At 44.5% G+C, this 20,840-nt stretch overlaps 1 protein-coding gene across 1 annotated transcript in view; it reads right to left on the reverse strand.

The window, feature by feature from the left end:
* The window catches only part of LOC310871118 (semaphorin-6B-like), a gene marked incomplete at its 3' end in the record, with an annotated part of 30,399 nt that extends 9,841 nt beyond the window's left edge, over nucleotides 1-20,558 (reverse strand). Inside the window, exons 1-12 of the mRNA XM_083782607.1 lie at nucleotides 20,444-20,558; nucleotides 14,703-14,814; nucleotides 14,283-14,343; nucleotides 14,067-14,129; nucleotides 11,649-11,747; nucleotides 10,712-10,802; nucleotides 8,004-8,123; nucleotides 4,544-4,632; nucleotides 3,492-3,709; nucleotides 2,188-2,319; nucleotides 1,146-1,295; nucleotides 370-549 (exon numbers count right to left, since the gene is read on the reverse strand). Of these exons, the coding sequence (XP_083638733.1) occupies nucleotides 370-549; nucleotides 1,146-1,295; nucleotides 2,188-2,319; nucleotides 3,492-3,709; nucleotides 4,544-4,632; nucleotides 8,004-8,123; nucleotides 10,712-10,802; nucleotides 11,649-11,747; nucleotides 14,067-14,129; nucleotides 14,283-14,343; nucleotides 14,703-14,814; nucleotides 20,444-20,552 (1,424 nt within the window). The 5' untranslated portion in view covers nucleotides 20,553-20,558. The remainder of the gene's footprint in view (nucleotides 1-369; nucleotides 550-1,145; nucleotides 1,296-2,187; nucleotides 2,320-3,491; nucleotides 3,710-4,543; nucleotides 4,633-8,003; nucleotides 8,124-10,711; nucleotides 10,803-11,648; nucleotides 11,748-14,066; nucleotides 14,130-14,282; nucleotides 14,344-14,702; nucleotides 14,815-20,443) is intronic.
* Between the last annotated feature and the right edge of the window lie 282 nt (nucleotides 20,559-20,840).

Here is a 20,840-nt window from a genome sequence, read left to right on the forward strand (position 1 = left end):
TTCTTAGTGATTTTCTAGTGATTCTTAGTGATTCTTTTGTGGTTTTTTAGTGATTTTTAGTGATTGTTTAGTGATTTTTATGATTTTTTTGTGATTTATTGTATATGATTTTATGTTCTCATGGTGACTGTCTTTTCAGATGTGGGTCCCTGGAACAACATATTTTCAGATGGGGGTCAGCGGCCAATGCCATATATATATCTGGAGTCCTTGACATGAATATGTTTGAGAACCACTGACATAGAAACATATGGGGTTTCTCAGAAAACTGTCTGGATTTAGAAGACATTTGTAGAATCGTCCTCAGCTCTAAATGGGTGAAAGGAGGGAGGAAGCAGACGGAGGACAGTGTGAAGGAGCACGACTCACTTCTCAGGGTTGAAGCCCTCCACCTCCTCCAGGAACACGCTGTTGTGCGACGTCACAGAGTCCGTGTTGGGGACCATCAGGAACTTGAGGATGGTTCCTCGCGTGGAACCCAGGAACATCACCGTCCAGTTCCTGTGAGGCCCCGCCTCCGTGTCCACCACCATGGCTGTCAGCTGGTACCTGGAGGTAGATGATCCATGGATATAGGTCAACTATAGTATTAGCCTTTATGTCTTTATGTCTTCAATGGTATAGCCCCTTCCATTCCGGACAAGAGACGGGAGACATATTCTTGCTTGCTTACCTCTCTATCGTTACGATAAAGTCACTGAATAATCCCTCGCGTTGATATTTTGAACGAGAGGCAGGTCAGAAGTCAGAAATGAAGAGCTTAGTATATCCTTCTGGTCAAAACCATGGAGAGCTCCCTAGATTAGCAGATACGAGGCATTCTTTCTGATCCGTATACATACAGGGAAGTGAACGACAACACATGTGCGCGAAGAGCAAGGTGGCCATGGAGGCCAACTAAAAAAATAAAGAAAATAAAAAAATCTGAATATTTTTCTCTCGTTTGTCATTGATGAAAATGCGCTAGGACATGTGTACTGTACGTGTCCTAAAAGCCTGTTGGATTAGTTATGACGTTCCCACACGTCGTACTGTCTAAATGGATTAACCCAAGCTCATAGCTTGTAGGTCTGCTATTTTTGAAAAATCAAAGAACGACTGACATAGAAACATAGCTTTTTCAGAAAACTCTCTCTGGTATGTACCTGCCCATGGTTTTGACCACCCAGGGCCGGTGGCCCAGCAGAGGCACGGTGTCGTCCATCAGAGGGTGGGTCTTCACGAAGTTCAGCACCTCGTCTGGAAGTGTGGTGGACGTACTGAACCTGCTGCCCTCCACAGCACAGCCCCCTGGCCTGGTAGAGAGACATAGACAGAGAGAGAGAGAGAGAGAGAGAGAGAGAGAGAGAGAGAGAGAGAGACATTCAAAATTCCCAACCAAAGGCACCAAACAAATTACAAACAGCGCATGCACTACATTTTCCCGATGAAAAAAAAATAGTAGACCTACAAGCTCATAGATAGATAGATAGATAGATAGATAGATAGATAGATAGATAGATAGATAGATAGATAGATAGATAGATAGATAGATAGATAGATAGATAGATAGATCTGTAGATCTGCTATTTTTCAATAGCTAAAGTATAACATATTGCTTGAAACACCAAAAGGGATTCCCGTCCAGAATGGGTTAAATGCCATTGACAATGAATTGAGTGTTTGTGTAAACACAAACATTGCATAACACAAACATTGTGCCTTCAATGTTCGTGTTTGTGAGGACGCAAATTCTGATTGGCCGGAATGAGATGATGTATGATGATGTAGTATGATAAGAGCACCCCTCACTTCACACAAGTGTGATGTTTACACTTTCACTTAAAATATTTTTGGGCACAAAAACTTTAGAGATGTCCAGTGTACTGTAAGCAACGACATATGGCACTATTTTAATTGTATATTAGTTATGAAAATAACTTAATATCCCATTTAAATAGCTTTATGAAAAGGTTAGCCTATTAAGTCCCCCTCATATCAGGAGTATGAGTCAGAAATATAAAATCACACCCCTGTGAAGTGAGGGGCGCTTATATGTCATCATACATCATCTCATTCTCAACCAATGGCACATCTCCCACCCAATCACGCCGGCCAAGCACAATTTGCGTCCTGAGTCACTTTTAGTCTTCAATGTTTGTGTTCACACAAACACTCAAAGCTGGGCATAGGCATAGGTTCCACTACCTGGGTTTGGGGATGGCTTCGTCCGGTACGGGCGTCCAGATGGATTCTGGCGATTTCTGCTCCTTGAAGCGTCCCTCGAAGACGTGTGCCAGCTGCTGCATGTCGAACACACACACCGCGGAGCCTGGGATGCTGCATGGGAGTTAAAAACGTTCACTCTGAAAGAATATACATGTATATTCGGCTGGGCGGCTGTGGCTAAGGAGGTACACCCTCCTGAGCCACGGCACTTATTAACATAAGCTTTGGGCCAACCCCTATAGGCCCTGGCTGTATGCTTGTTTCCATTGTGGTCCTCTGTATATTATCGGAATCGGTCAGAATCAATATCGGCAGATATGACCCTGCAAATAATCGGAGATCGGATATCGGTCATAATTTCATAATCGTGCACCCCTAATTATTCCATCTACAGTCCCGGCTGTCCTGTATTTACAGGCTGAAGTTCAGCTCTGATGAACACACCTACAATACCAGACATTCATCACAAGGTCTCTTTACGTTTCCCATCTCAAAGAACGAATGCAATGCAACACACAGTAATACACAGACTAAAAATGAAAGCAATGACAGTCTTCCATCACAAATCAGACAGGCAACAAGTACATCAGATTTTAAAAAGAAATTAAAGAAATATCCCATGTCGTTTGCTATACTAAGGTATTAGCTAATGGGGTTCCAACAACAATTGGTGGTGGTGGCAATACTAATTTGAGTCTGGATTCATAAACATTTCATGAACATTAAAGTAAGACAAACACCAGACAATTACTTAATTGGTTTGATTATTACGCACGCACGCACGCACGCGCGCGCACGCACACGCACACACACACACACACACACACACACACACACACACACACACACACACACACACACACACACACACACACACACACACACACACACACACACACACACACACACACACACACACACACACACACACACACACACAGTAACGGGTATAACTGAGTTACTGAATTAAAAAACAACAATGCGATACAGTACGAGTTACTGCCGAAAATAACGACGTCACAATAATGCGTTACTTGTAATGCGTTACGTCCCAACACTGGTCATATGGTACCTGTTGGTTGGGCGTGTGAGTGTGAGTGTGCGTGTGCATGTGCGTGTGCGTGTGCGTGTGTGGGTGTGTGGGTCGTACGGTACCTGTAGGGTGTGTGTGTGCGTGCGTGCGTGTGTATGTGTGAGGTGTGTGGGTCGTACGGTACCTGTTGGGCGGGGTGTGCGTGTGTGTGTGCGTGTGCGCGTGTGTGTGTGTGTGGGCCATACGGTACCTGTTGGGCGGGGTGGAGAACAGGCCCAGGATCACGTCCCTCCCCTGCATGTGGATGACGGGGCTGGTGGCGTGCAGCAGGTTGAAGTAGAAGTGAGAGTCTCCGGGGACGGAGCAGTTGAGACGGGCCTTCAGGAAGGACGTCCACTGCTTCTCCAGCACGCGCTGCGAGCCGCCCAGGTCCGCCTTGCACACGCGGGCCACGCGGGACACCATCACCTGCAGCACGGATGGCCAAAGCTCTTCTTCAACCAAGATGGCCAAAGCAAACATTCTTTGTTCTGTGCTTGCTTATACTAACCCTAACCTCGCCTCACCAGGCTTTCCACCACCTCGGAGGAAAGCCTGGTCTCTGTTTCAAAAGTCTGTATGATCCTGTCGGGAGCGGATGATATTGTTACGTCATGTTGTAGTATTGTTTTGTAGTCGACAGGCAGGAACAACAGGCTTCAACTTTATTGAGGGAAAAGGAAGGTTCCTTCCTTTTCCCTCAATAAAAGCTCTCGTAGCCTGCAGCCTTTATTGAGAAAAATCGGTTTGAGGGAAAAGGAAGTTGCCGCCTGTTGTTCCTGCCTGTACGATATCATCCGCTCCCGCCCGGATCATATACCGAAATGAAATGGTGCCCAGGCTATACACTAACCCTAACCAAGGGTAACCAAGCTTGAGATGAACACGTTTGCGAACCACGGTTAAAAATATATAATCTGACACCCTAAATATAATTTAGTGGTTATGGTTATTTATTAAACTATTTATGTCTAACAGCATGGATTGATTAGAAAGATCTATCTTAATTAGTTCCTGAAAAGAGGATTGATTGGTGAGTGACATGCTTTTATGAATGAACCAATGCAAAGATGTTTAGCCCACGTTGACTCATTCATTCATGAAAGTCTGGTAACATTTTAATTGCTTTGGAGAAAAAGTACAAAAAAAAAAATTAAATTTAAATTTAAATTTAAAACGAATGAAGGCAACTGTATGCAGACAGACAGACAGACAGACAGACAGACAGACAGACAGACAGACAGACAGACAGACGGACAGCACCTTCTCCAGGTGATGGAACTCCATGGCCATCTCTCTGAAGAAGAAGTAGATGTGAGCTCCCCACTCCACTGCGCTGACGAAGTAGGGCTCTGGAAATACATCATAATAACATGACATAACCACCATATAGTAGGGCTCTGGAAATACATAATAACATGACATAACAACCATCACTCCACTGCACTGACAAAGTAAATGGTAAATGGTGCATTTATATAGCGCCTTTATCCAAGGCGCTTTACATATGATTGTGCATTACATTCACCCATTCACACACACACACACACACACACACACACACACACACACACACACACACACACACACACACACACACACACACACACACACACACACACACACACACACACACACACACACACACACACACACTCATTTAAGATTGTCTCTTTATTGTTAATGGTGTTTAATGTTTGTACCGTTTGTTTTACATCACCATTACATCACCTAATCAACATGAGTTAGACTCACATGGGTGTGATTTTTTACCACTAAGGTTGATTAGAGAAAGCAAAAGATGAGCGTTATTTTTGTAATTTCGAGGGCCGCTAGCCCCTCCTATATTCAGCTATAGTGTAGATCTTTGTCCTATAACCAACCAGTACTCATTGTGATCATTGTGGCTGCTATGTATCCATGGGATCTTATTCTGTGGGTCATGACGGAGCAGGAACAGCGTATATGATATAGCTCTGCCTCTCAATTCATCACAACAGTGCAGTACACCACAACGCTGCAGTATACCGCTCTTGATGCTCCCATTCTCCCGCCGAACTACCCCCCATGCCCCCCCCCCCCCCCCCACACACACACACCCCTCACGTGAACAAGACCCCTGAGATACTGAGAATCCTTCATTTGGTGCAAGGTCTCCTTCCCTATAGCTGGAGAGGAGAACAGTCCTCCTCCCTCAACACTCCTCTCCTGCATGCAGAGGTAAACGTGCATACAGTGCAATTTCCAAAGGGGTGTATGATGAGGATGATCATAACCCGTTCCTGTATTACTATATCAGAATACAGTAGTACTCACATGTTTCACATGTATCAATACGGCAATGTATAAATATTCCGTTATTACAAGTAAAATAATTAAAAATTAAATTCTGTAAAAGTAAGTAAAAACTATCGGCATCATGTCTAATTTCACAAGTTTTCAAAATGTAGAACCATATTTTGTGTATAAGTATAAAAAATACAGTATATGTATTATATAAGTGGTTAATGTATGTTTATTTTGTAATAGTAATCAAAGTCAAACTATACTAAAGTTTAGTAAAAGTGCAATATTTGACTAGAAGTATTGGAAATTGGAAACAATCAAGTAAAGTACAAATACCTCAAAATTATACTAAAGTACAGTACTTAAAGTTAGTTACTTTATGCCACTGATTACGACTAACCAACACGGCATCGACGTGTGAGGTCATCGGCTGCTCGCTCGCTCGCACGCACGCACGCACGCACGCACGCACGCACGCACGCACGCACGCACGCACGCACGCACGCACGCACGCACGCACGCAACACACTGTGCTCTATGTATTAGAAACAATCACATTGATAATGGCTTCAAGGCAATCCACCGGGGGTTTTAAACCCTTAAACATTTATGTCCGGTTTGGTTTACGATGGCGGTTAACACGTATAGCTACCCCACCTATAGGCTGGAGCTGCACTAGATAACCTCAATACATCACTCTGTGTGATACTGTTAACACGTATAGCTATAGAGCGTCGCAGTCCCGCCCCCTTTCAGAACGACGAGTGGCCCAAGGACTGTCTAAAGAGGACGGGACGCGGAGACCGTAAGGGCGCCGCCATGTTGCTCACGTGGTGCTCCATGGAAGGAAAGAAACATGCGCAATGGGCTTTATGCAGCCATCACTTCCTCGTTCAGCTTCCTTGGTCTCAACTGCGCATGTTTCTTTCCTTCCATGGAGCACCATGTGAGCAACATGGCGGCGCCCTTACGGTCTTCGCTTCTTGTCCTCTTTAGACAGTCCTTGGAGTGGCCCAGGAAATGATTCTCCATTCATTGTCTCCATAGGCTTTTCAAAAAGTATTTATATAAATACAAAGCCAACTCGGATCGTGACAAATCATGACAACAAACACAATATTTTGTGCCGATCAAATCATTTGAAAGAAGAAAATAAAGGCAGGATACAACACTATTTGTTTTGTTTTTCTTCTTACTAATCATTTGGCCGGCCCAAAACATTGTAATTATTGTCATGATTGGTCACGATCCGAGTTGGCTTTGTCCGCGGCGTAACCATCTTTAAATAAATACTTTTTGAAAAGCCAATGGAGAATCATTTCCTGGGCCACTCGTCGTTCTGAAAGGGGGCAGGACTGCGACGCTCTATTAGCTACCCCACCTATAGGCTGGAGCTGCTCTAACTAACCTCAATACATCACTCTGTTCTGTGTGAAACATACTGTATGTATTATACTGTATGCCCCACTTCTAGTGGAGCCACCGTGTCAATGACACGCACACCTCATCACGAAAACGAGCTTTTCCCAAAAAATGTGTCATATGCTTATTAGAAAATGTAAGCCATTATTCTGCACTGCTGTGGATATTGGGAGAGAGAGGTAAGAAGACAGAGAGAGGGGGCAGAGAGGGGATGCACTGAGCTGGATTCAGAGCTTTAGACTCCAGTTAAATGGACACTGAGCTTGTTATAGTGCGTGTAGTCATTAGTACTACAGCAGAGCAGTGGAAGTCACTATGTCGTTGCTTGTCAGGAAGAAACGTTCTGTGTTTCTTTGTGAACTAACGGCGTCGCACAAAAGCATCACATTTATATTTATCCGAACGCCTCGTCTAAGCGAAATGTCAAGATTTGGGTAAGTAAACAGGACCTGTTTATCCTGTATCTTTGACTCACTCACTCTATCCTCTCTCTTCTCATGGAAAAAGACCACAAAACATAAAAAAATAAATAAACATCACTTATTTTCCCCTGTAAACCTGCAATGTGTCCAAATTCCAATACACACAATCTCTGCCACTCGCTCAGTTACACTCGTTCACTCCACCAGCATGGTGGTGTTAGGGTGAAATGTGTGACCTGCCAAAATGTGTGACCATCTTGTGGACTTCACATAATAACTTACATGGAGTTCTTTAAATACTTACCCAAAATTATGCTCTGCTTATGAACAAACCACAATGATTTACGTTCGGACACTGACGTTATGCGATTGTCTACACGATTGTGACATATTTCAGCAGGTCACCAACTTCACCGTAACACAGACACATATTGGAGTGACTGAGTGTGAGTGAGCGATTGGCCGAGATTTGGGGTACTGGAGGTTGACTCTTGACTTGCGAACCGTCAGCCATGCAAGAGAAGCTGCATTTCTCATGGGATTAATACATTCTTCAGCGGTGCGGTGCGTGGCGTGCAGCTTTCTCAGCCTACCTCGGAACCACTTGGAGTCGTGTTTGACGGTGCGCAGGGCGGGGCTGTCGCCCAGGCTGCGATAGATCACTGCGTCAATGGCCAGGAAGTCTGTCACTGTGCCCGTGAAGAGACTGCCATCTGAGAGAGAGAGAGAGAGAGAGAGAGAGAGAGAGAGAGAGAGAGAGAGAGAGAGAGAGAGAGAGAGAGAGAGAGAGAGAGAGAGAGAGAGAGAGACAGAGACAGAGAGAGACAGAGAGAGAGAGAGACAGAGAGAGAGAGACAGACAGACAGACAGACAGAGTGAAGGAAGAGAGACAGAAGAGAAGACACAGATGGAGAGATAGCACAAGGTCAGGGAGATTAAAAGCGAACAAGCACTACGTTGCAGTGAGAGCTCTGAATGTACAATGACTGGTAAAGGTAAACCCAAGGAGACACATGAGTGTGTGTGTACTGTGTGTACCATGTGTGTGTGTGTGTGTGTGTGTGTGTGTGTGTGTGTGTGAGCGTGCATGTGTGCGTGCGTGCGTGCGTGTGTGTATCTGCTCAGAAGGCCTGACAACTGGACTTTTGTTGTCAGTTTTGTTTTGAAGGTTGAATGTATAATGGATTTATTCTTAATAGACTAGGCTAGACTTCAGTGAGAATATTATACACGAGAGGGTCAAGAACGAGACGTAGTCGAGTTCCGCAAGCATCACTGAAGAATCCCAATACAAATTTCATGGTGTGGTTCTAAAGCAATGACGTCATATAGCAGACAAGTCTATGGACTTTTAATGTTTGTTTGGAGCACTTTGAACAGACAGAGTGGAAGCCGAGCAGTTAAACAAACATTACCAGGCACCCCTCACTTCACTCAAGTCACAAGTGTGATTTATTTTTACTTCAATATGCATAATTAGACCATTTGACCCCCATTTGATGTAATATTATCAGTTTTAATTTAACCCTGAGTGTGTACAAATGGAACCTGTACACTCTCAGAGTCAGACAGACAGAGACAGATATATCTATCTATCTATCTATCTATCTATCTATCTATCTATCTATCTATCTATCTATCTCTCTCTCTCTCTCTCTATCTATCTATCTATCTATCTATAAATGTACCAATTCTCTGTGTGTATACATACTGTACGTGTAGGTTTGTAATCCATGTAACTCGAGAACCGTTTTCCCCACCGACTTCAAATTCGACACATGCGTTCCACACCCCCACAGGGGGTGCAGTGCTCGGTGTCGAGCCCGTCGGATACACCGTTGTCCAGAACCAGCACAAAATCTGAACCCCCCACCCACCCCTTTTCCCCCTCACTGTATATGGTTTCATTTTACCTTCTCTATGATGATTTCCTGTTTTGGCTATATAGAAGTGTATATTTGTACGTCTCTAAATGTTATGATGAATTGAACATGGTGGACCGTATTGTAAACAAGTGCAATGCTTTATGGTGTCGTCCACAGTTAACAGTTTTGTATTGAGTTGCACTAGAAATGTACTGTAAATCTCCAATCTGTTAATACATACTTCAATCAATCAATCAATCAATCAAGCCTCTGCCCGGGCTCTGGCCCTGATCACCCCTATATCTCCATATATGGAGCTGACCTGTTCTGACATCACATGATGTTCTGACATCTGCACATAGACTCCATATTTGGGCATGCCTGACAAAGAACTGCATATATGGGCATAAAAGGGACACAGACATAATAACTGGGTGGGGCATTCATTTCCAACTTGCATCGTTCCTAGTAGGCCAGTGCCCAACAGGCACCGTGCACTCTAGTATAAGTAAAACCAGGGCTGAAGAATGGCCGTCCATGTAGACATCATTATAAGTAAAACCAGGGTTAATATAGGCATATCAGTAAAACCAGGGCTGATATGACACCCAGAACTTGAGGTAAGTAAATTAACCCTATGGGAGCCAACCCAGGGCAAAGCCAGGAGGGGAAAGAAGCATACCATCTATATGTAGACGTGCTGCGGCGCGACAGCTTGGCTGTCAGACAACACTGAAGAGCTCAAGAACCTGATGTTGGATAGGAAATTGTGGAGGGCAGCGATCCAGGAATCCCGAGTTGGTGTTGGCTAGACCTCACTCTCACAGCAACTAATATATGGACATCATAATAAGTAAAACCAGGGCTTATATAGACACTGTGTTCTTAGTTTTATATTAGCTTAGTAGTTTCTTGATGTATTGTTCTTATTAGTCTTTTTTTGGTCTGTATTTGGTTAGCTATTTAGACTCTCTCTGAGCCTCCCTGGTAGTTTGGTGTTTTTGGTATTACGGATGTCATATGTTTGTCTTGTCATGTCTTGTATTTGTTGTTACTGGCAGAGCTGTGTAACATTTATTTGCCTCTGATCTTGGCCAGCGTGCACTTTGGTCTATGGTCTCAATGTGATTTTACTGGTTAAATAAAGGTTAAATAACAAAATAAAATAGACATCATAAGTAAAACCAGGACTGATATAGACATTAGTAAAACCAGGGCTGATATGGACATTATAAGTAAAACCAGGGCTGATATAGACATTATAAGTAAAACCAGGGATGATATAGACATTATAAGTAAAACCAGGGCTGATATAGACATTATAAGTAAAACCAGGGCTGATATGGACATCATTATAAGTAAAACCAGGGCTGATATGGACATCATTATAAGTAAAACCAGGGCTGATATAGACATTATAAGTAAAACCGTCCCACCTGCGAACAGAGCCACGTTGGCGTGCCGTGGGTCGTACGGGCATCGTGCCATGCCACTGACCGGCTCCGACACCATCTCCAGGGTGTCCCTCTGCAAAGACAGCGGCACAGGGTTGTGTAAGAGATGAGATGGCACCATTGTGGTCAATTTTCTTTTTTTTTTATGTTTACATAATCATGTTTCACAGACTTGGAGCTCTGGTAGAGCAACTACACGAGCCTCAACAAAATGGTGAGTGCACTGTTCCCAAGTGTAAGAACTCTAGGGACAGGACAGTCTGCCTTCTCAGTAAAAGGGCAAACTTTTGCAAAATGGCAACTCTTTGCCTGCGGTACTAGAGGATGGTGATGTGTTTAACTTTGACTATATGGTTGAAATCAAATCAACTGTGCTCACATAGTATAGTTTCTGACTGGTTACCCGAATGATTATGTTTACTTTTGTTTTGTCTCGCAAGTTAATGACGTTAAATGTTACTTTTTTGTTTTAACAAAGTCGATACTGAATGTATTCTTACTCTTTGGAAAATGTGTACCTTTCTCTCTCTCTCTCTCTCTCTATGTATGAGTTTGAAAGGGGATTTTTTTTAGGCGCCTGACACATATAAAAGACAGCAGCTGGGAGTCACGTGGTTTGAGGAGACAAGCTTGCTCCCTGGCTGTCTTCTGCCTCCCCCCCCCCCACCACCCCCATGGAACAAGCAGGGAACAAGGTTGTCTGTGACACGGGAGACACCGAAGAGACAGCTGTCTTTCAGGTGTGTCAGGCGCCTCATGACTCAATGTTTTGTTGTTGCTGTTTTTTTTTCATCTTTTTCATCAGACAGACAGACAGACAGACAGACAGACAGACAGACAGACAGACAGACAGACAGACAGACAGACAGACAGGCAGGCAGACAGACAGGCAGGCAGGCAGACAGACAGGTATACCCACAGTGTAGTTGGCACACAGGGGGTTGAAGGCGTTGGTTCCGCAGACAAACAGGCCGTCGTGCTGGCTCAGTAAGACCTTGATGAAGTTTCGGCATTCTCCCTACGAACCAAAACAAAACAACCCCAAAACGTCAGCTCTGAAGCACAGCTAGGATTAGAAGAGGACGACAACAATACAAGCACAAGGTCTCGGCGCTGCTAGAGAAGACTGCTTATTTACACTGCTGTGAATCAAACACGTACACAACAACATTATTTCATTAATATCACCCAGGTCTTTATTAGTATAGGCTACCTGTGATGTGACATTGATTCTGATTCTTTTGTCACAAGCTCTCGTCAATACTTTTCATTGCGGTTATGAATGGAAAACGGTGCATTTATAAATCGCCTCTATCCAAAGAGCTTTACATAGATTGTGCATTACATTCACCCATTGTTCACACACACAAACACACACACACACACACACACACACACACACACACACACACACACACACACACACACACACACACACACACACACACACACACACACACACACACACACACACACACACACACACACACACACACACACACACACCAAGCTTTTGATGGGGTCTCTCTCTCTCTCTCTCTCCAAAGGTATGGCTCCCCCATATCTTACAAGTATGATTGAACCCTACAAACCCTCCCGCGCACTCAGATCAGCCAACGCAGGGAAACTGGAAGTACCCTCACTAAAAACGCCGGGACAACGCTCCACACGTCCCAAACTCTTCTCCCTTCTGGCTCCAAAACTGTGGAATGCACTTCCCATTGCAGTCAGAACTGCAGCATCACTCCCAATCTTCCGCCGTAGCCTGAAAACCCACCTTTTCAGACTCCATCATGGCCCATAGCACTTACCCTAACCCCTTAGATAGAATTTCTGTTGGCTTAGATAGCATTTGACTTAGACTTATAGCATGTTATGTAGACAGCACTATAATTGTATTGTATATAGTCATAGCACGCCATAGTACATATGTATAGCATAGTAGTGAATATGTATAGTTTATTATGTATAGTGTATGTATAGTTTCATCATATAGATATTCCACTGTTACCTTCTTAGCTTACGCATGTTTCATGATAAATGCTTTTATGTGATGTATTCCCATGCTTTTGTTCTTGCCTAAATGTAAGTCGCTCTGGATTAAGAGCGTCTGCTAAATGCCTAAATTGTAAATTGTAAATTGTCTCTCTCATCCATTCTCCTTTCATCTGTGATATTCCTTTGAGTCTTGACGTCTTTTATTCAACAGTGATCTGGCCAACGGATACTCACATAACATTTGGCTCTCATATCAAATTTTGCGTTCGGGATGACCGGCAAATATGCATTAACTTAATAGCAAAATGGCCGCCGTGTGAATATGGTGAATAGACCCAGACCAGATCAGCAAAGCCTGCCAAAGGTAACTAATAAAACCAAAACATTGGAAAGAGGCGATGGTCCAAAAATGCTTGTGTTTCTCCACTTCAGATCAATAAAGCTTTATGTATGGATATGTGGCTCGCTAAAGGCTTGTCATGGCCATTCATCAGAATGAAATCGATGGGCGAGCTGGGAGGAAAAGAATAGGAGACTTCTCATAACAATGTGCTGTAGAAGACTCTGTCCCTGGTGTTCTTATGGGTGGCAGGGTGGCAGATACATCAGCTAAACTATAGATTGATGGCGTGGATGTATTGATTTTCTGCTGCAGGGGTCTTCAATGGCTAAGGACCCCCTGGAGAGATATGAAGCAGGGACCCCCACTGCATACTGCATACAACTGTGTTGCAGATGAAACGTTTTTTTTACATTTTTAAAAATGTGGCGATAGATATAGCCCCTCTCATGTCCAGCTTTTGGTGTGTGTGCACAAACTTTGTCCTAACACAAACATTAAATGCCATTGACAATGAATGTCCAGTTTTTAGTGTTTGTGTAAACATAAACATTGAAGACGAAGGTGAGGACGCAAATTCTGACCGGATATAGAAGGATGGGCGGATTTGGCTGCAAAATAGGCTTAATTTATACGGTCTGTAGAAACTGATGTCCATAGTTTACTTTGAGGGGCGCTAGCCCGGATAGCCCCTCCAACGTCTATCTTTTGAAATTACGCCTAATGGCAGCCAAGTCTATGGACTTTTAATTCTTGTTTACAGCACTTTAAACTTAAACAAACATTAGCAGATGCCCCTCACTTCACACAAGTATGATTTTTATGTGACCCCTGGTCTACTGCAAGCAGGTGATGTTTTGCCTCCATTGAAGCCACAATCACCACTGAAAAACGTCATAATACGTGTGTGTGTGTGTGTGTGCGCGTGCGTGCATGTTTGTGTGCGCGCGTCTGTGTCTGCGTGTGTGTGCGTGTGTGTACATTAAAGTGTGAACTGACCTCATGTTTGCCCTTCATTCTGCACACTCGGATGTCATTCTTATTGGATTCCCACGTCCGCTTCTGCCAAAGCAATGATGACAATGACATGACCATGAGCACAGCTATACACAGCTCTGTGTGTGTGTGTGACTGTGTGTGTGTGTGTACTATATAGAGACACAGAAAGGCAGGCAGGCAGGCAGACAGACAGACAGACAGACAGACAGGTCTCACCTTGCTGAAGAACATCTCGTCTCCTATGGTGTTGTCCAGCTCGACTCTGTACAGATCATCTCTGTAACACATCAATCATGACGTTACCATGACAACAGCTATAGTACACACACACACACACACACACACACACACACACACACACACACACACACACACACACACACACACACACACACACACACACACACACACACACACACAATTAAGTGAAGTTAATTCATCCAAAACCAAGTGTAATGGGAATTTGCTCGATTGCGAGTTGGCCGACAAAAAGACATATGGTCCCCCTAGCAGTGGATGCCAGGTGAAGATGAGACCATGTGCGTATAACAGGCCACTAAATGGATGCTGCGAAAGTGAAGGATGGTTCCAGCGATGATGATGATGACGATGCTGGAGGCGGTTGCCGTGGGTTACCTGGCTCCTATGTAGAGCGTGCGGTTGACCTGAAGGACGGTCTGGATGTGCAGCTCCTGTCTCTGAGCCAGACCATGAGCCCTGCCCACGAACACCGGGTACCTCCTCACCACTGAGAGAGAGGGAGGGAGACGCACGCCGCACGCACACGCACGCACACACACGCACAAACAAACAATTTATTCATGTCCACATAAAGGAGAGAATACACGGAAACAAATAAGCTACAGGTAAGGTTACATTCAGTCACTCAGTACTCTATCTACACATCTACATCTAGATATCTACGTATGGGTATAAAGTAAGTAGTCTCCGCCTTATGTGGCTCTGCAAACCAATTACGGCAAAGACAGCACAGTTATTTTGCCAGACGTTTTGGGCATCCTGCAAGTTGTTGAAATACTGTTGAAATATGCCCTATAGGCTGCCAAATATATAAAAAACCTATTGGCCCAGTTCTGAGATGGTTTATTTGTTTATTTGTTTATTTTAGATCCCCATTAGTCACTGCCTCAGCAGAGACTATTCTTCCTGGGGTCAAATAAAAAGATCGAAGAACGACTGACATAGAAACACAGCTTTTTCAGATTTTTTTTTAGAATTTGATCTCAGGTCAGAATGGGCTAATGCAGACACCTCATCAACCACAAGAACACCTGGTGTCAGGGTTACTATTATCAGAGATGAATAATGGATGGAATTACACAGCAGGAATGTTTGTTCTCTCTCTCTCTCTCTCTCTCTGATTCATTGATTGAATACTATACTATATTGTCAGAAATGTAAACAGTATATACAGAGTACAGTAGAGGGGGTCGAGTCCGAGACTGACGGGAGGCAAGACCGAGTCAAGACGGAGACCATATTTATTTGTATTATTTTCTCACAGGTACAGAAAAACACTCTGAGAGCAGGCAGGCACGTGACGTCAGCTACACTCCATTACTTAACAAGATGTCTATAAGCATCAATCAACTAGAGAATCAACTATTGGAGATTTGGGACTCACCGTTTGAGGAAGATAACATTAAACAAGCGATACAACACAACCAACAAGAAAAGAAGTGTCTGTTCAAAGGGTTGCCACCATGCATGGAGGAGGCAGCATCAACAGATTGAAGAACAGCCTCCTCAATTTACAATTACAATTTACAATTTAGGCATTTAGCAGACGCTCTTAATCCAGAGCGACTTACATTTAAGCAAGAACAAAAGCATGGGAATACATCACATAAAAGCATTTATCATGAGACATGCGTAAGCTAAGAAGGTAACAGTGGAATATCTATATGATGAAACTATACATACACTATACATAATAAACTATACATATTCACTACTATGCTATACATATGTACTATGGCGTGCTATGACTATATACAATACAATTATAGTGCTGTCTACATAACATGCTATAAGTCTGTGTCAAATGCTATCTAAGCCAACAGAAATGCTATCTAAGGGGTTAGGGTAAGTGCTATGGGCCATGATGGAGTCTGAAAAGGTGGGTTTTCAGGCTACGGCGGAAGATTGGGAGTGATGCTGCAGTTCTGACTGCAATGGGAAGTGCATTCCACAGTTTTGGAGCCAGAAGGGAGAAGAGTTTGGGACGTGTGGAGCGTTGTCCCGGCGTTTTTGTCCCTCCTCCAGGATATAGAAATACAATACAAATCAATGAACATCTTCTGTGGTACTACGGCCTGGTATTTTGCCTGGTATTTTTAAAATACGTTTAGTATCATTATTTATTGCTATGTTTTATGGAGCACCCCCCCCTGGACAACATTTGCATTCTGCCAGCAGGGAGACTCTGGGAACTCTCAGGCAGAGATGATGTGCTCCGGTCCAATTCTGGCCGGAGCGATAATCGGCTGTATGAGGCCGCTAGAGGAGCGATATGAGGCTGTATGAGGCCGCTAGAGGAGCGATATGAGGCTGTATGAGGCCGCTAGAGGAGCGATATGAGGCTGTATGAGGCCGCTAGAGGAGCGATATGAGGCTGTATGAGGCCGCTAGAGGAGCGATATGAGGCTGTATGAGGCCGCTAGAGGAGCGATATGAGGCTGTATGAGGCCGCTAGAGGGGCGATATGAGGCTGTATGAGGCCGCTAGAGGAGCGATATGAGGCTGTATGAGGCCGCTAGAGGAGCGATATGAGGCTGTATGAGGCCGCTAGAGGAGCGATATGATGCTGTATGAGGCCGCTAGAGGAGCGATATGAGGCTGTATGAGGCCGCTAGAGGAGCGATATGAGGCTGTATGAGGCCGCTAGAGGAGCGATATGTGGCTGTATGAGGCCGCTAGAGGAGCGATATGCGGCTGTATGAGGCCGCTAGAGGGGCGATATGAGGCTGTATGAGGCCGCTAGAGGAGCGATATGAGGCTGTATGAGGCCGCTAGAGGAGCGATATGAGGCTGTATGAGGCCGCTAGAGGAGCGATATGAGGCTGTATGAGGCCGCTAGAGGAGCGATATGTGGCTGTATGAGGCCGCTAGAGGAGCGATATGAGGCTGTATGAGGCCGCTAGAGGAGCGATATGAGGCTGTATGAGGCCGCTAGAGGAGCGATATGTGGCTGTATGAGGCCGCTAGAGGAGCGATATGAGGCTGTATGAGGCCGCTAGAGGAGCGATATGAGGCTGTATGAGGCCGCTAGAGGAGCGATATGAGGCTGTATGAGGCCGCTAGAGGAGCGATATGAGGCTGTATGAGGCCGCTAGAGGAGCGATATGAGGCTGTATGAGGCCGCTAGAGGAGCGATATGTGGCTGTATGAGGCCGCTAGAGGGGCGATATGTGGCTGTATGAGGCCGCTAGAGGAGCGATATGTGGCTGTATGAGGCCGCTAGAGGAGCTATATGAGGCTGTATGAGGCCGCTAGAGGAGCGATATGTGGCTGTATGAGGCCGCTAGAGGAGCGATATGAGGCTGTATGAGGCCGCTAGAGGAGCGATATGTGGCTGTATGAGGCCGCTAGAGGAGCGATATGAGGCTGTATGAGGCCGCTAGAGGAGCGATATGAGGCTGTATGAGGCCGCTAGAGGGGCGATATGAGGCTGTATGAGGCCGCTAGAGGAGCGATATGAGGCTGTATGAGGCCGCTAGAGGGGCGATATGAGGCTGTATGAGGCCGCTAGAGGAGCGATATGAGGCTGTATGAGGCCGCTAGAGGAGCGATATGAGGCTGTATGAGGCCGCTAGAGGGGCGATATGAGGCTGTATGAGGCCGCTAGAGGAGCGATATGAGGCTGTATGAGGCCGCTAGAGGAGCGATATGAGGCTGTATGAGGCCGCTAGAGGAGCGATATGTGGCTGTATGAGGCCGCTAGAGGAGCGATATGAGGCTGTATGAGGCCGCTAGAGGCGGGATCAACGCAAGACTTATGACATATTGAAGCGCTGCCACAGCGCAAATGTAAACACAACCTAACAAGACTACAACTCTAATGTAAACACAACCTAACAAGACTACAACTCTAATGTAAACACAACCTAACAAGACTACAACTCTAATGTAAACACAACCTAACTAAAGACTACAACTCTAATGTAAACACAACCTAACAAGACTACAACTCTAATGTAAACACAACCTAACTAAAGACTACAACTCTAATGTAAACACAACCTAACAAGACTACAACTCTAATGTAAACACAACCTAACTAAAGACTACAACTCTAATGTAAACACAACCTAACTAAAGACTACAACTCTAATGTAAACACAACCTAACAAGACTACAACTCTAATGTAAACACAACCTAACTAAAGACTACAACTCTAATGTAAACACAACCTAACAAGACTACAACTCTAATGTAAACACAACCTAACTAAAGACTACAACTCTAATGTAAACACAACCTAACTAAAGACTACAACTCTAATGTAAACACAACCTAACAAGACTACAACTCTAATGTAAACACAACCTAACAAGACTACAACTCTAATGTAAACACAACCTAACAGGACTACAACTCTAATGTAAACACAACCTAACAAGACTACAACTCTAATGTAAACACAACCTAACAAGACTACAACTCGAAATTAGTATGGAGATATCAAATGTTTGTCCCGCTGCTTCCGGGTTCATCGTTTCTGCTTGAGAGAGCCCAGATGCAGGCAGGAGGAGGGAACTGGTGAACTCAATACTGCCGCCATCTGGCGAAGTCAGGTTAGTGCTGACCATCGATATGCTGAAATATACACATCGAGACTATAGGCAGGGTGACTGTGTTCCTTAAGCCATTTTGGGCGGAAACCCCTTTTTTTAAACATTATGTTATAATGTAGCTATTGAAAAATAGCAGATTCTACAAGCTCAAAAAAATATGGCGCAGATCTTTGAATATATATTATTTCAAAGTGAATGTTTTTAACTCAGGTCTAAAGGTTAAACAGAAACAGTTGCAGCGACAGCGCCAAACAAAGAAATCCTCACGGTTCATTTATCAATTTTTCTTCCTGTGTGAAAAGGTTAATTCTCTACAATGTGATTAGTAATTGTTTCTTTAGAGTGCGTCCTCAGTAACCTCGTCTACAGGCCTACTCCAGCTCTAATGAAAATGAAATACATTTTCAGGTGGGTTACTGCCAATTTCAGCAAATCAATGTTATATTACACTGTTCCGCTTCCAATTTTATCTGCTCATCTCTTTGTGTCATCACTTCACAATGTGTCTGTCTGTCTGTCTGTCTGTTGAATTTACAATTAAGGCATTTAGCAGACACTCTTAATCCAGAGCGATTTACAGTAATTAAGTAGCCTTGCCGAGCCATGAGGCCCACAGGGCAGGAGCCTATCTCCTGTTTCTGTAGCGTGAGGCAGCTTGATGTACAAGTACACCCCATGGACATGACGCTAGTATGTCGCAGGGACTTACCCCCAATCCAACCCTTGATGCTGAGTGTCAAGCAGGGCGGCATTGGGTCCCATTTATACAGTCTTTGGTATGACCCGGCCGGGGATTGAACCCCAACCTCCAAGTCTCAGAGCGGACACTCTAACCACAAGGCCACTGAGCTGGTGTTTACCGTAATTAAGCAAGAACAAAAAACATGCCAATACATATTATACCAGAAAAATAGTTATCATGAATCATATGTTATCTAAGAACGTAACAGTGGAATATCTATATAACGAAACTACGCATATACATAGAGTGCTATGTCTACATAAAATGCTATCTAAGTGACATAAGTTGAGCCTTTGCATACGCCTGTAAGGTCGTCGCGGCTACAGGGCAAGAGATATACGGACCAAGATGGAGTTTGAAGACGTCTGTCTGTCTCTCGGTCGCTTGGGAAAAGGGACAGTTCCCAGTTGCAGCAGATGGGCGACGGTGTGTGAATGTAATAAATAATGTAATGTAATGCAGTCTGTAAAGGTGCTGCACATATAAATGTACCATTTAGTATACAGAGCGGAGGATGATCTTTATTTATGGACTATAGGAAGGTGTGTCGATCCCAAACGGAGACTCGCCAAGGCTGTGACCTTTGAACCAGCATCCTCACTCTCACAGAGGAGCCATCCATCAATGCTACGCACACGCACACGCACACGCACACACACACACACACACACACACACACACACACACACACACACACACACAGTCACACACACACAGTCACACACACACACACACCGAGGCTCTATAATTTTGAATTTTCTTTTGGTTAATTGCTCTGCACTAACACATGCACACACGCACACACACACACACGTACCCTCCAGGGGGGCGTAGCTCAGTGGGTTGGGCTCCTCGGGGAAGGAGGCGTCGGCCAACTGAAGCAGCAGGAGGAGGAGAAACGGGATGGGCGGGGCCATGGTCGCCATGGCAGCACAGCACTGGAGAGAGAGAGAGAGAGACATTACTGACCAGTCTCTCTGTGTGTGTGTTTGTGTGTGTGTGTGTGTGTGTGTGTGTGTGTGTGAGTGTGTGTGTGCGTGTGAGACTGTGTGTGTGTGAGTGCACAGCAATATCCTGAGAATGCGGGTATGTGGCGTGTGCGTAATCATCAGACTAACCAAAGACAATCACTTATCATATCTGTAATTGAAAACCCAAATAAAGCCATTCAAATGTGTGTGTGTGTGTGTGTGTGTGTATGTGTGTGTGCACAT

Source organism: Protomyctophum parallelum (genome assembly GCF_964188405.1).
Source record: "Protomyctophum parallelum genome assembly, chromosome: 14".
Lineage (NCBI taxonomy): Eukaryota > Metazoa > Chordata > Actinopteri > Myctophiformes > Myctophidae > Protomyctophum > Protomyctophum parallelum.